This window comes from Gordionus sp. m RMFG-2023, chromosome 3 (assembly GCF_954871325.1).
Source record: "Gordionus sp. m RMFG-2023 chromosome 3, tfGorSpeb1-WG-v2, whole genome shotgun sequence".
Lineage (NCBI taxonomy): Eukaryota > Metazoa > Nematomorpha > Gordioida > Chordodea > Parachordodidae > Gordionus > Gordionus sp. m RMFG-2023.
In genome coordinates, this window is record NC_088777.1 from 11,353,084 (window position 1) to 11,370,124 (window position 17,041).

Here is a 17,041-nt window from a genome sequence, read left to right on the forward strand (position 1 = left end):
TGGTTTAATTTAAAAAGAGTTGGCCAGAGAAACAGCCTACTCCCATAAATGTTTATATATATAAGGCAATTACATCGTAAAAAAAATTGACAAATATTTAATATCAGAAAATAAACAATCAAATTTGACGATGATTGATATGTCTATTAAGAATTTGAGATATAACAAGTTTGTATCTTCTCCTTATTTTATTTTTGCTCAAGTGTATGGATATGTTACATCAGGATTTGCCTGATATTCCATTAGATAACGAATTATTATACCATTTTCTTAGTTCTACCTTTTCTATTTTATCATTGATTTTACAATATATACAAATATATAAAACAATATGGTGGCTTCCCCAATCGCATACTCCTTATGCATTAGTATATAATTATTTAATTTATAATTTTTAATTCTTCATAGAATTTCTATTTAATGGATTTATACTTGATGGTATATGTTATTATAATTTTAATAAAACCATTTATTATGACAATAAAATCCAAAGAATCATATGTAAGATAAATTTAATTTTTTAATATAAATGCTAAATTAGGGAGAAATGTTTTGTACTAATAGATTTACATTGTCAAAATATATAAATGCTGGTCTGAACTTATTATTTATTGGTTTATTTGTCATTCAGATACTGAGTTTTTATTATGTATTCCAAACATATGATGTTTTAAGACTACTCTTTTTAATTTATCCGTAAGTTTTTAATAAAATATTGGTAATATTATTTTGGAATCTAGTATTTTTATATATCTCATTTTGTATCATAACCAAATCCATTTTAATCCAAAGTTTTGGACCTCATTTAATTTATATCAAATTTGTGGGACATTTAAAAATGAAAATCTACATATTGAAAAATCTATCAAAGTAATTTTTTTTTAAATTTTAGCTTATATAATTGTAATTATAGCATAATTGTATGGATATATCAGTTTATCCAGCTCACATTTACAAAGAAATCAATCATTTAAACCAATTCATACATTTAAACATTAAGAATATTTTGTATAATACAATTATCATAGCATATTATGCATGCTTTCTACCTTGTGTTATGGCACCAGTAAAAATTTTCATGATTAACATGGAAAAATAACCATTTATTTTTTTACAAATAGCCAATCATTAATTATAATTTAAGAGATATCATTTTACTTTCAATGATTATAACTGTGACAACTCTAGCTCATAGTATTTATCATACATTTTCTTATAAAAATGTTGATGAAATTTACAAAATCTGCATCCATTTTGATTATATAATGGCTGACACATCTCAGAATATAAACAACCATTCCCAGTAAATTAGTTAGTATTTAATAAACATTTATAAATATCATGCCAATTTTAGCTTTAATGAATATAAAATTTTTAAATTAATCTTATATTTGGTTGGGCCTCCATATATCTGAATAATGTTTTAAAAAGGGCTCACTAGGAATTGGTTTAAATCAAACAACCAGAACCTTTTTAAATGTCTTAGAACTAGTACTCTTAAAATTTTCATGAAAATTGTTCCTCATTTTAAAAGATTTATTTAATGTTTAAGTTTTTTTACATTGCTTTTAAACCAGAGGAGAATTCTCTAGACCAAATCAAATATAAGATCCAAAACTTATTAAAAATTTCTAACATCTTTTTTATTTTACTTTTTAGACAATTCTCAAAATCAAAAAAATATTACTACCATATTGATCATTTTAAGCAGAGATTCGAACCGAACCCGGAGAAGTGAACCCGGGTTTTTAGAAAAAAACTCTGAACCCGAACCGAACCTGAACCCCATTTATAAAATTTTCAAAACCCCGAACCAAACCCAAGAATTTTATTTGAACCCGGGTTCAACCGGGTTCAGTGTATTATTTAAAATCATATATTAATATATGTAAATACAAATATTATATTTTCAAATTTCCAATTAAATGAAGTGTTAATAAATTTTAAACAACTTAATTCATTTATGCCATTTTTAAATTTATTCTCGATTCCTATTGGAGTGTTAAAAATTTTTAAACAAATGAATTAATTTACGCCATTTATTTTTAAATTTATTCTCGATTCCTATTGGAGTGTTAAAAATTTTTAAACAATTGAATTAATTTACGCCATTTTTTTAAATTTTTATCTTATTATTCTTAAAGATTATTAATTAGAAGAAAATGTTTAACAAATCAAAGTAAAAATTATTATATTGTTAACTTAAAAAATTCTAAACATCTAACTTAAAAATTGTTAAATGTAGGGCAGTTTTTGAGAACTTATTAAAATGATTTTAATATTATATGCTAATCATTTATTTTTGGTTCAGATTAATTTTTACAAGATATTAATGAAGTGCATATTATAAATGAAATTAAATTTATAAATATCTTTTTTTTAATTCTGAAATCATTGCTATTTAAAAAAATTGTTCTCTTTTTATAGATTTAAGATTAAAGACAAAGTCATATTTGATAAGCATTTTACCCTTAATACAATAGAAAAAAAATCAATATGTTCATATTGCAAAGTAAAAATGTCTGGTAATCACTTGTCAAATTTAGAAAGACACCTGGAAAGAAATCACAACAATGAATATTTAAATTATTTAAATGAAAAAACCAAATATCAGGAATTGTTTTTGGCAAAAAAACCTAAAATCAATATAGAAACCTTTTTTCCAAAAAAGCATATAAGTATAAATATATCATCTAATGATTTGATGAGTTCTATACTAGAACTTGTTACTGTAAATGGCCGGCCTTTATCAATTATTGAAGATTCGGGATTTCAAAGAATTATAAATCCACTCCTATCTGGGCTCAATTTAGTTATAAACAAAGAAAATTTATCAAGAACTATTAATAAAACAGCCCAATCAATTAGAGACAAAATATCGAGAGAGGTAGAAGGAAGATTAATAAGTTTAAAAGTTGATGAACGACTAGATAGGTCAATTCTTGGTGTAAATATTCAATTTATATCAAAGTCCATTATAAATTTGAGGACTCTTGGAATTGTAGAGCTGAAAAAGAGATGTACAGGAGAATATATAAAAGAGAATATATTAAAAACTTTACTAAAATTTAAAATTAATATTGAACAAATATACACAATTACTTCTGATAATGGTTGTAATTTTTTAAGAGCTATAAATCTCCTGCAACCTGAAACTGATTATGATATAAGGAGTGAATCAGCATATGAGGAAAATATGGATGTAAATGTATATAAATATGATATTGATGATATACAAAATACTTTTTTATCAACTATTATATCCTATCCGATTTATAGTGTACGGTGTGCAGCTCACACACATCAGCTGGCACTTCAAGATGCTATAAAATTATCACCTATTGTGGAAACCATTGCAAAAGCTAGGAGCCTAAATTTAAAATTAAGACATCCCACTTACCAAAAGTTATTAAAAAATATGAAACTCCCTAAGCCTGTGTTAGATTGCCACAGATGGCATTCAACCCATGATATGTTAGAAAGGCTGATTTTACTAAAACCAATATCGAAGATTTTTTTCAGAGCAATCTGATTATTTATTGACTGAAGATTGGAAAGAGATAATAACGATTGTTGAAATTTTAAAACCGCTAAAAATCGCAACCAAACAATTCCAATCTGAACAGTTAACACTGACAGATTTTTATGCAGCATGGTTAAGATGCTGCATCGAACTGGAAAAAAATCCAAACCATTTTGCTCAATCTATATTCGTGTCTTAAGAACAGAGAATAAAGGTTTATAAAGAACGAAATTCTCTTAGCTGCCATATACCTGGACCCAAGATACAAGGTTAATTAAAAGCTTAGTAAATTAATTATTTTATGGAATACTTAAATATAAACAATATAAATCCTTGAATATTACAGGTATTACTTAGTGATGATGATAAGATTTGTGAGAAAAGGCATCTTGTCAATTTATGGAGACGAATTAAAAGCTTAACAACGCCGATTTTATCTGATGATATTAGTTCCGATGAAGTTATTGAACAAGAAGATGATTTAGAGAAATTGATACAACTTAAAGAAAGGCAGGAGAAAATACTTAAAAGAGGGCCAACGATTGCTGAGAAAAGTATTGGAACAATAATTACTGGATTTAGCGATTATAAAAGATTAGATAAGAAGGAAAATATTTTGCATTTTTGGGAGTCTGCTAAGCTGGAACACCTGAATTATATATTTTATCTAAAATCTTATTTGCTGTTCCTGCAACCCAAGTTAATTTATCATATTTTCACATATAAATACATTTAACATAGGTTAGCGTTGAAAGATCTTTTTCACATTTGAAATTCATTCTTTCACCACATAGATCGAGGATGAGTGAACAACTCTTGGAAGATATTATGCTAATACGTCTAAATAAAATTTTTAAAATTGATACATGACTATATGCTTTGTATTTTTAACTATATTTGCCTATAAATAAAATAAAAAATTTATTTTTTATATCAAATTTATGTCTAGTTTTTTATTATGATTTAAATATAGAATTTTTTTTATCAACTCAAAAATTCTTGAACTCGAACCAAACCCGGGTTCAAAAATATTTCCCTGAACCGAACCCGAATCGAACCCACCTTTTTTTTTATACCCCGAACCGAACCCGGGCAAAAATTTTATCGGGTTCGCATCCCTGATTTTAAGATTTTAGTCTATTTTTTCTAAAAAAAAATTAAATATTACAACTCTAATCTTTATGGAAATTTAAAATATATTTAGGGCTGCACTGATACACAATTTTTTCACCATCCAATCCTACATTTATTTCAAAAAATACCTAATACCAATATTTACATGGATTTTTTTTGTCATTATATTTTATAAGATAATGAAATAATAATAATCTACATATAAATTTTCTTTTAAAAGTGTTTTAATCAGAATATTCACTTATTCTGGCTCTTAAAAATCAAAAAAACTTAAAGCTTCACTAAAAATATGTCTTATCATTAAATTTGTAACTCAATATTTTATCCAAAAAAAATATTACCAAATCCTGAAGATTTGGGTCATAGGTGACACATGGGTTTGGATATCTATTAGCACAATCTCCGGTTTAGGCAAAATTTATCTGCCTATAATATTGAGCTAGCCATTTATAAAAATTGGCTGAAATCGAGCCGTTTAACAACACTACCACCAGCTGTGCTAAAGACTAATTCTGATACACTTGTTGCAGGAAATATCAAATACTAACGTTCAGGGTTTGTCAGAGATGGAAACCAGGGCTTAACCCTCCAATAATCTAGAGGATCGCGTATTCTAAAATATTGACATCTTTGTTAATTAATCTAATTTATATTCCTTATGATTTTTATTTACTTTAAGTTCATTCTTAATATAAAAAAACAATGGAATTAACAATAGACAAATAAAAATATACAAAAATTTTGGGCAATTAATTTTCTTTATATTAGTTTATTAATATACTTTTACCACTATCGTTAAAAAATTTTAAAAAAAATTTAACATTTTTATTTTATAAGATATATTTTTATGGGAGTTATGAAGATTTATTATGAGGGAAATTAATTCAAAAATATGCATAAAATTGGTATCGGGTAAATTTTAGAAAATTTTGACAGATTGAATAATTTTTATAAAATTCCAATATAGATGGCGATCCAATATTGGTAAAGCCCTTGAATCTGCCAATATTTTTAGCAAATTTTCTTGTAATTATTTTATAATTTTCCCATTTTGCCAAATTATTTTAAAAAAACTGACTTATTTTAAAAAAAATTTCTAAAATGTTTTTTTTAGGCTGTGCCCCCAAAATCATTTTAGAAAAATTCAAAATTTCAAAACTTTCGCATTCAAAATTTTATTAAAAGCGTAATGTTAAAATTTTTAGATTTATAAAATATTTCTAAATATCTTACATTTATTTATTATTAAAGTTTCGAAAGTTTATAAATTTAATTTTTTGACGTGTTGGTCACAGCCATATAATGTACTTAATAATAATACCTATTATTTTATTAAAACAGTCTTAACGATAAAGTCATCTGTGATACAACAAATATTCAAGAATCAGAGTTTTTGCAGTCTCCATACTTTGTAAAAAAAAAAATTTTTTAATATATATTCTTACCCCATATTTGGCCACCCTTTAACCTTAGCCTTAACCTCGTTACAGAAAGAAAATGGCCCCACCATGAATTGAATCACCGCTTAATGTATTCACTCCATATCTTTAACTCTCTAAATTAAAACTGCCTTTCCAAAATTGATGGGTTTTTTGTATATAAGGATAATTAACTGAATTATATAAAAATAATGTATGCCTGACTTGCATTATCATTACTCATATTTTTACCCTAACATTCTAATTTTAAATGGTTCCCAGCTTTACCCTAAATTCATTAACACGAATTCGCAGCGAAGTATACAAAATAAATATGATATAAATATAATCATTTTACAATCATTTTTGTATATCTCATCACAAATTCGGGCTAACTTTGAATTCAGGATTAACTATATTTCTTTTTTAAATTGTAGTCAAACTCAAACACCATTATTTGTGCAAGACTTTAATATAATTACACAACGACCATAAGGGGTGGGTTAAATATGTTATTTAGATTGGAATTTTTTTTTAAAGTTCTAAAGCGTTTTTTTTAAAAATAAGGATTGATTGCTGTATATTTTGTAGTCTGTGCATTTTAATTTCAATCTTAAATTAATATATATATAATCATGTAAAAGTTTTATATTTATTTTTCTTATAGCTCTTCTTCAAGGAACCTACCAATTTCATAAAATCGTTGTTAATGCTTCAATCTACCCTGATTGCCTGCCAAATGTACTCGCTGTATATTAATACCGAGTGGAACCTAGTGTTATCAATAGGTTTTTTGCTATTCTGCAACTACTATCTGTTGTTCAAAATTTTAAGAGATTATTTTACACTGGAAAAAGTATATGGTATTAAATCTAAATCATCTTAAAAAAGGTCCCAAAAAATACTCCAAATTTAATTTATTTATATAATTATTTTTCACCAAAATTTAATTGTAATCATTTCATCTTTGGAAGCGATATCATTTCAAAACATGTGTAAACTTTTTTGAGTTTACTAATTATTCTTTCGTGGAATTTCGAATGAATTATTATAAATAATAAATTTATAAAAGGAATAGAGTTTTATAAAAACAGCACATTATATAATCCCAAACTCATGCTTATTTGGTAAGGTAATATATAATGATGAATGCAATGCATCTAGTATGACTTGACTTGCTAAATAGGTACCATTGGTGAGTTTTCCCTACAAAATCTCTAAATGACGGATAATAGAAAAAATAATATTGATATGATATATTTTAAATATGATAAAATGTTAGCCATCTTTTTGAGATTTTGACATAGATAAGCTAGGTATATCAAAAACATTTTACCAAATGTAATGTGGGGTCATTACCCCCTTCATTCTCACACCTCAAAATCCCATAAATAGTATAATAATGAATATAAATTATCGATATTTTGCATACATTGACTGACATAATAGTTAACTAGTTTAAAATATTTGCCTTTTATATAGTATTTACAACACGGGGCATTTTTAACCCCCACTTAAATCGAAAGTTATAATAAATTATTTAGAATAAATGTAAATCCCATTAAAAGTTTATATTTATAAAAATGGGGTGTGAGAGATCAATATTATTTTAAAGTAATTTTATATAATATAGTATATACATATTAATTATTATATAAGATAAAATTTAATGGGCCAGCCCAGATATTAAAATTTTAAAATATTTTTTTAAATCAAATAATATTTTGATTAATACTATTTTAAATAAATTAATTACAAATCAAAAAATTTCCACCCATATCCACACGATCGCATATTTATTATTTTTAAATAAAAAAAAATTAAAAATTTCCCCGAGTCTTAGTGAGTTACCAATTATTTATATGGTTCAATTACAAATGCACAATACAAATATAAAACACAATTGATTTACAAAACGGCGTAGAAATAGATAACCATTGAGGAAAGATATAAGAGTCGTAATTGACATTGAAAAAAGTTAGATGACATTAAAATCGTGAAGGCCAGAAAATTCTTAAAAAAATTTTAACGGGCCTGGCCTGATATTCCGTAAAATTTTAATGGGCCGGGAAACTTGTGCAAAAAATCTTAAGCCATTAAGTATTTTCATTCACAATCATTATTTATTCCTATATCATTTATAGTATCTATAAAATATTCCCAATATATAAATCTTCTATAATGTTCTCAAATAATGATAGATGATTTTTTTTTTGTTATCATCTGGTTGTGCGCAAGTGAAACATTAATCTCCTAAATTCGAAACAATTGTTTAAAGTTTATTTAGTCTAGGGAAGCTAATGAAGGTCATCGTCCAGTAAACAGAATCGAAATGTAGGAACTAGCTTGGTATATGAATAAAAATTGAATCGATTCTGAAACCACTTGATATTGTCTATATTTATTCGATAATCATAAAAAGATAATTAAATCATCTTTTTTTGTCACCTTTACAACTATAATAAGATTTTTAATATTTATATGAAAATAAATGCATTGGAATTGGAAAGAGACATACAAGACATATTATCACTGCTAAAACTATTAAAATTTTCAATATTTATATGAAAATAATTTCCAGGGAAGGTTGAGATACACCCTTTCTCTTCTTGCGGGCATCCATGGTAATTTTTGAAAAAAAGTTTCCTTTTTATTGGTCCAAATCAAAGACCGACTGCAAAAATCGAACTTCTGAACCAACAAACATCAAACTGCAGCCTGAACCGAGAAAGCCGGACCGTTTAACTTGACTAAAAGAAGCTAATTTTTCGACAAAAAAGCTTACCTTTTAGAAATAAATTTTGAAAAAGGTTTATTGTTAATTTAGTTTATTCCAATTTTTATGAAAAATCATTGTGCTATTCATAAAAAATTTCGGTGCAAATATATTAAAATTTCTTCAATACAAATAAAATAACTATGTGATGTATCCTTTTTCATTAAAATTATTTCTTTAATAAAATTGTATTTCCATATTCCATTGTTTAATGATTGTAAAAATTTTGTATGATAAAAAAAAACATAAAGTAAACATGCAATGTAACCGTTACTTTTGGCTACATTTGAAATGAAACTAATATCGATAACTATTTACTCTTCAAAATAACTTTTAATAACACTATAATTGCTATATAATATTAATTTTATAAACAGTTAAAATTATTTTAAATTTGGTTTTAAAAAAATCATTAATATAAATAAGTAATTATATTAAGCAAAACTACTACTATTGAAAGAAAAACGAACATTTATAATTGTGTCATTCATTATAAATACAAATATTTGAATAAATTAAAATATTAAATTTCGGAATCAGTTCTTGATGGCGTTTCATAATATTCTGTTCACGGAACGTGCCCGGAACGTTTCGTTTCATGTCCTTGAAAAATTGTAATATAGATCTTATATATTAATCTAAATTTTATTTTCATTCATACATATAATCAATTATAATCTTTACTAAACTAACAAAATGCCATCAGCACCAGTTGATGCCTTTAGGACAAGGAAGGTTGTGTTAAGTGCCAAACATTCCTGTTTAATTGATCAAAGTTTTTAAAAATAATTATTGTTAAAAATAAATAAAAAATGTCCAAAAATATGTTACAAAATGATATATGAAAAAATAGTGAATCTACTATAATTTTATGGTAACGAAGTTTTCTTAACGTTACTTTTTTTGAAAGTATCGTACTGCACTGCAAAATTTATTAATTCTTTGATATGAAATTAAATATTCCTTTAAATAAATTCAAACAAAATTAGATCCAAAACCAGAAAGGCTAAAACATTTAGAATTTCAGAAAAATTATATACATATTTAAAGTTAAATATAAGGCTTTATCTTACCTTAGATATTTCCAAGTGATATTTTGATTTTATTTTGAAAAAATGTTATATATATATATACTATGCAAAAAAACGTAAAAACCATTAAGATTTCGAATAAATATAAAAGATATTTAAGAACAATTTCAATATTTATAATTTATGGATTTGTCCAGAGGAATTTCATTAACATTCATGAAGGTGCTATAGTCAAACCTTTCTACAAAATATGGTATATTTTCTTCGATCACTTTTTCTGTGGTAACTTGAACTGATAGAGGTTTATCTTTTGATTTTCTAGATAAAAAAGAAGTTAAACGGGTTTTAAAACAGCTTTAACTTTTATGCATCTTGTAAACTATTTTTTAAATATAATTATACTTACTGATAAAAACCCATAAAATTAATAAATAAATAAAAATTTATACTGAAACAAAATTTTTAATTTATTGGATTACTGAAATTGTATCTAAAGATAGTCTTAAGTACCAATAGCTGTATAGAACATTTTGTCATTTTAATTAGTGGGCTTTAAATTTAATGAGTACCATTTTTAAATAATATTAATAACACTAAAAGAGGGGAACTCATTGATTACCGAAACGGAAAAGAAGTTAACTAATTTTTTTTTAAAATATAATAACAATGGTTTACCCCGGGAATGAATCTGGCCGTTTAACAACGAAATCTAAAAATAAAATATATTTGACTTAAAAAATCTATTAAATTAATAAGGTATTTTATAAGCATCACATTTCAATATATAATTCAGAATCTAGAATGAAACTTTAAAGTAAGCTGATATAATAGTAACGGAACAATATATTTTTAAATAGTAAAACACTCCCAAGAAAAAATATCTATGTAATAGTTTATATTCACATTTTATTTGTAGGTTTATCAATTGAACACTAATAATTAAATTATTTATCTAAACGGGCTATCTGCCGAAATATAAATTTAAATAATAAAAAAGTAAATTTTTTCTTGATCAAAGTGCTACAAGAGTGCAAATATTTCCTTATTGTCGCATTTTAAATAATCTACTTAACGATCATTTACATTTTTATCAAAAAATATCTTTGTTTTTTTTAAATTACCTTTTATTTGTTTCTGCTTGAATATTATCGCCACCAAAACCATAATTAAAATTATGAATAAGATATAATATAAGAATGATAATTTGATTTTTCCTTTGTGCGTTAATGTTAAAGGATGGAGACTTGATTTATTGGTTATATTCACTATATTTATTTGGTCTGAACAGTTATCGGATAAAAATTTATCGTTGATTAAACTCTTAATCGCTTTATTGGGAAGATTTTTGGTGATTGATTTTTTTGAAGAATTCTTTAGATCATTATTATCGGTGTTGTAAGAGCACACATTTTCTTTACCATCAGGATTTAGGAGTACTGTTCCCTTTGATATAACTATCGATAGGGAATATATAGAGCAACCGCATCTTAAATTCGAGTTACTTAGTTGTACTATAGATATCGGTTCAAATTTATAGTCTATCGTTTTCAATGGATTATGGGCTAAACTGAGGTTCGATAGTCTTACACTGAAATCTATTGAAGGAAGATAGGTGATTTCATTGTCAGATAAATCCAGAACTTGCAATTTTTCTAAATATCTTCTACCCAAAGAACCCGGATGTATTTGTGAAATTTTGTTAGACTTCAACGATAACAATATAATTTCCCCCCCGTCCATGAATGTAAACTCATTCAATCTTGTGATAAGATTGCCTACTAGGGATAATAATGTAATTTCTTTGCGAGTAGAGCCCAGAAATTTGTCTCTTAACTCTGTGATACCGGAAGATATAATGTGGAGAATAGTAAACTTAATATTCGTAAGGAAATCATAGGGTATATAGCCGTTGTCGAATGTTATATAAACAAGTCGCATCTCGATGTCATTCACATTTAATGCATCGGCGGCTTCGCATATAATATCTTGGATGACTTTATAAGATGAATACACGCACGATATGATATTTAAAGTGTTTTCCATGCAATCGCATGGCATTTTCACGGGGCATTTAATTTCGCAAGTTTTGTTCCTATCCATGTACCACTGTAGGGCAGATTTGTTCATCCCCGATGGCCAGGTGCACATAGGTCGATAAAATATCATTTTATCTTCAGGATTTTTTGTTTCTTCCAATAGTGACGATAAGTAGAATAAAAGTATACTATTTTGGCAGCTGCAAACGATGCTGCAGTTTTCGATCGACAGATTCACTCGAATAGATATGACGCTGTTAATAAATGGGATAGGAAACCAAAGCACAGGATTATTATTTATGTTAAAATTTTTTAATTGGCTCGGGAAAATTTTGGTGTGGTTCAGAGGCTCGTACGTTAAATTACAATGCGATACGTCAAAGGTTTCTAAAGCAGGTAAGTTTGATTTATCAAAATGGTTAAATGTTTTTAAAGGGTTATTACCGAGATAAAGATACTTCAATTTGAAAAATTTGTTAAAATCAGTTAAGTTCACTTCAGCTAAAAGGTTATGCCCTAGATTTATGGTTGTTAGACTTTTTAACGAAGATATCCTTGTATTTGATATTGACTTAAAATTATTGTAACTCAAATCTAATTTATAGATTTCAAGATAAAATTTGAAAAACGTCTTGGGCAGATTTGAGAATGCGTTGTGGGCGAGGTTTAATACGGTTACACTCATCTTTACTGGCAGCGCATCTACGAATTCTTTAGACCTAAATTCCGGTAATATTTTAATATTGTTCACTTGAAAAAAGGTGGAAGAATGAATACTGAAATGTATGCCAGGGATAGATTGTTTGTAGTTGGTTGAGTAATTGGGAGATTCAGTGTGGGCTAAATTGGTCGAATCAATCATTTTTTTGTACAAATTGTTGAAGGCTTCGTTGACTTCCGAAATCTGAACTACGTCTTTGCATTCAATGGAATATTTTTTGTCTTTATTATTAGATCGGCACGAGTAGTAAGTTGTACTCTGATCGTCAATGTCTATTCCAATTTATGATAGCATAGTATAAAATATTTTTATACTTACAACGCATTTTATGTTGGATTCAAATTTTACTAATATGAATTATTCGTTTCAAAAATTTAAAAGAATACGAATAATGCATTTACTCGATTTATAATTTTCTTAGTCCTAGCAGCTATAGATGGGTGAACCTTACAGCTGAGAATCGAGTTTTCAGCTAAAATCTTGGTTTAGTGGTTTTTGAAATCGGTACCCAACTAAGCGGCTTAGGGTATAAGGTTTTAAGAAAAATTTTACCTCGGGTTTGAATTATGGACAAGACAAGTGTTATTAGATTGAAAATGCCGAAAAAATAATTTGAGATATTTTTATAGAGTATTATGTAGAAAAGGCATCTTGTAACGTGCATTAATACGATCTGACATTTTTCCCAGATTTCTTGTAATGGTTGCCTAAAAAGTTTAATTAAATTAGATCTTTACTGGGAGGAAAAAGGAAAGTTAATATAATATCAAAAACATTAATTATAGAAATTTAAATAATATATGATTGTTGCATTTAAAAAAAATAATATAGTATTCTAATTTGATTAAAATGATATTTAGGAAAGTGTCATTGCTAAACGATCCCTAGCTTAACCTTTCAGCTTTAAATATTATAGCAGTTACATTGGACTTGATTATTTTTATAAATTTCCTAAATTTTGCTTATGATTTGAATAGGCCTATTAAATGGACAACATAGTTATTTATTAAATAAAGCTCTAATTTTATTAAAATAGGCACTCTCATTTTTTTATTAAAACCAAACTTTACCTTCTTTTTTAAGTTAACTGGTCGAGGAAACTGAAAAAATTTTTTTGCCCAAATCTGGATTACAATCTTAAACCAGATCTTCATTCAATGGCTATTTTTTTTTTCTAATAATTTTCTGTTTTTTAAAAATAATTCAAGTATAACAGTGGATTATCATTAATCATAAATTTATAAAATTCCTCAGTGTGATATCTTTGCTAAAAGAAGAGTCCTCAGGCTAATATAAGTTTTTGTATTTTATTACGTTCTAACTTTTCCTCATTTTTATGTTCCTATTTTGGTCACATTATAAATGTTCTATTTCTTTTAGCTTTAATGATATAACTTCTATTACTAGTGGATTACACATAGAATCTGACAATATTTTACCATAATGCTACCATTTCTATTCTTATGAACATTATTTTTGTATTTAGACGCCCATAGATGGTATATGGAGTTATATTATTTTATAAATAGTAAAATAAATTTTAAACTGGAAATTTTCTATCTAAGGAGTATATAAATAATTTATTTTTACTCATTTTAAAAAAAATTTGGACTAAGGGGTTAAAAAAAGACTAGATTCTTTATAAAAAAAATTGATAAGGCCATAGTTTAATGGTTTTCCCGACATGTGCATTAGGTTTTACATTTTCAATCATTAATTGAGAGCGTTTTATTAAATTTAAAGATCTGATTTTGGTGGAAATGCATTCCAATATGTGTTGAATAATTCATCCTATAAATTTCAGACAATTTTATGACTTTTGAAGTAACCTTAATTTATATTAATTTTTTCAAATTTTTAATGTGGATTGAAATTTATACAAAAGTTTATTATAAAATTGTCTGAAATTCATAGGGTGGCTAGTGATCTGCATCGGGCCTTATTTTTCAAGCCCGGCCCGAACCCGAAATTTTTTTAAAATAAATTTACCGACCCAGCCCAGCCCGAATTTATTTAAATATAGAAATTAATTTTTATAATCACTCAAAATAAAAGACATATGTTATATGTCGTTAGTTTGAATAAATAAAATCAAATATTTTTATTTTACTAAAAAATTCAATATAAAATTGATAAATTTAGATATATTTAAAAAAAATTTCAAGGTCCGACCCGACCCGGTCGAATTTTTTTTAAAAATATTAGACCCGGCCCGAACCCAATTATTTAAAATAGAATTAGGCCCGGGGCCGGGCAGGGTACGGGCCGGGCCTAACTTTGCAGATCTCTATATTATACACCTATTGGAATGCATTTCTGGCAAAATCAGAATTCAAAATTTAAAATAATGAGCTCAATTAATGATTTAAAATGCAAAAAATAACAATAATTACATATTAAACTATTGCCTTACCAAAGAATTTAGTAAAAATATTAAAAAGATACGAATTACTTCAATTTTTTGCTTTTTTATGAAAAACATTATCCATATCTTTCTCACAATAGGCTAAATTCAATGAGGAGATCAAAATAAACTTTTCAACCCATGGTTCCAAAAAAATTGTAGGCATCGCTTTCGCACCTAATTGCTATAAAGGAATGGTGTGAAACTGAACAATAAGAAGGGACATAGAGAAATATCTTATTATGTTATTGTTTCACAAACAAGCTGAAAAATAACTGATATCAAATTCTGTAATGTATTTTCTTTTCCAGTGGAACTGTGCCAAAAAATTTCAAATCGTTAAAATTTTTCTTAGTTTACCTAAAATATTAACAAAGACATGATATCCGATGATTATAATAAAATATTTTATATATCATTTCTGTAACGCACCGTCGTGTCAAAACATTTGACTGCAATTTGGCGGCCCCTTAAAGAAACACAATTTACATAGGTTTATTTGAAAATTTTTCGCAATAAGAACTACCAGCCATCATAGACTCGTTAAATTTGCTTGTTGAATTTGAAATAAGTTTAACATAAAAACAATATATTGTATCTTTCATTACGTACACAAGCCACGACGATAGACTAATTGAAATTGGAAATTTTTCGCATATGGGAATGGAGCAGAAAAATGGCAACCATTTTGGTTTAGTGGAAAATTAAATTTTCGATTCGTTGAGGATCTTTTTCTACTAAAAACTTTAGCAGATTATCAGTTATCTACAATGGCAATCATCTATAACGTCCTAGTTTGTGGTACTAGCGATTTTTTGTGGAATTGTCATAAAAAGACATATGTGAACCAGCGAATTCTGTAGGATCGTCATGATTATCCATCAGAATATCAATATGCTCATCATCGAGATGGATATCGATTTCTGGCATTTCACTTGTGGCGTCATTTTTTAAAGGTCTGAAACCGGCATATTATATATTAAATTAAACATTTAATAATCGAATCTAAATCAAATCAATCCAGATTAGAGTAATTTTAGGTATACCCAACCAAAATTTATGTGCATTAAATGAAGACTATTGTTTAAAGTTTTTTATTTCAAAATAGAATAATCAGACTATCCAAATAGTGCCTCATATCTTTACAACTATAAAAAATGAACCTTATAAAATAGACTAAATATTTATCAAAATAGTCATTTAGAAATCGAATTTTTTAAATAAATTTGTTATATTTGCTAAAAGAAAAATCAAAAAAAAAATTTCAATAAAAAAATCATATTTCTTAAGTAAAAAATTAATGAAGTTTTTTTTACTAAAATATAAATTAATTTTTTTATAATCATTTGGCTTATTACATGCCAAACCTTTTTCATAATTCATAAATGGATTTTTTTTAAAAAAAATGCCTTGTATATAGCATATTTGTTAGCGGCAATTATTTTTTTCAACTTTAAATCATTTTTACAGCTCGTTTTTTTAAATTCTAATTTTACCGGAGATGTATACCAGCATGTTTAAAATACCTCTCTTATGAATTGTAGACAATTTTTCCGTTATCCATTGGACCATTTATAATATGATTTAAAGTTGAAAAAATAACACATTGCCGTTAACATACAAAACAAAATTATTATTTTTCAAGACGCTAGAAATAATTGAGTAAAATTACAAAATTTGGTGGTCTCTAAAATTGTTTAATTTCGAAGGCACGGTGTGGCTGCCCCTCTCCGTCAGCACGGTCCTGCTATAAAGATAATTAACAGAAGACATCATTATAAAAAGTATTTTTTTTGAAAGCATAATCAACAAATCTATATCTCCAACATTTTATAATAAAATTTGGTTTAAATATCATGGGTGTAACTCAGCTAACACAAAGTGTTAAACATACTAAACGCAACGCATTTGGCAAATCTAATTTCCAGTCTACGTTATCTAACGCAGAGGTGTGATCACCTAAGTTATTTTTAATATCAATTTATTTAAAATGGCTGA

General features: G+C 26.5%; 2 protein-coding genes across 5 annotated transcripts; one reads left to right on the forward strand and one right to left on the reverse strand.

Moving 5' to 3' along the window:
* The first annotated feature begins 182 nt into the window (after window positions 1–182).
* On the forward strand, window positions 183–7,220 carry LOC135925640 (transmembrane protein 39A-like). 4 transcript variants are annotated; one of them, XR_010571695.1, is made up of 9 exons: window positions 183–368; window positions 409–501; window positions 542–696; window positions 741–870; window positions 914–1,066; window positions 1,122–1,311; window positions 5,011–5,265; window positions 5,999–6,068; window positions 6,743–7,220. XR_010571695.1 is itself a non-coding variant. In XM_065461021.1 (8 exons), exons 1-8 carry the CDS (start codon window positions 207–209, stop codon window positions 6,959–6,961), a joined length of 1,164 nt encoding a protein of 387 aa, XP_065317093.1. In that variant the 5' UTR covers window positions 183–206; the 3' UTR covers window positions 6,962–7,220. The 4 variants fall into 4 exon arrangements, 1 of the variants encoding a protein (XP_065317093.1); XR_010571694.1 differs by lacking the exon at window positions 5,011–5,265; XM_065461021.1 differs by lacking the exon at window positions 5,011–5,265 and having other exon boundaries at window positions 1,122–1,303.
* Window positions 7,221–8,725: 1,505 nt separating this feature from the next.
* Window positions 8,726–15,973, reverse strand: LOC135926724 (uncharacterized). The gene is made up of 3 exons (XM_065462655.1): window positions 15,892–15,973; window positions 11,149–12,911; window positions 8,726–8,860 (listed from the first exon to the last, which is right to left on the reverse strand). The coding sequence occupies exons 1-3, from the start codon at window positions 15,971–15,973 to the stop codon at window positions 8,726–8,728; spliced, it is 1,980 nt and encodes a 659-aa protein (XP_065318727.1).
* Window positions 15,974–17,041: the final 1,068 nt, after the last annotated feature.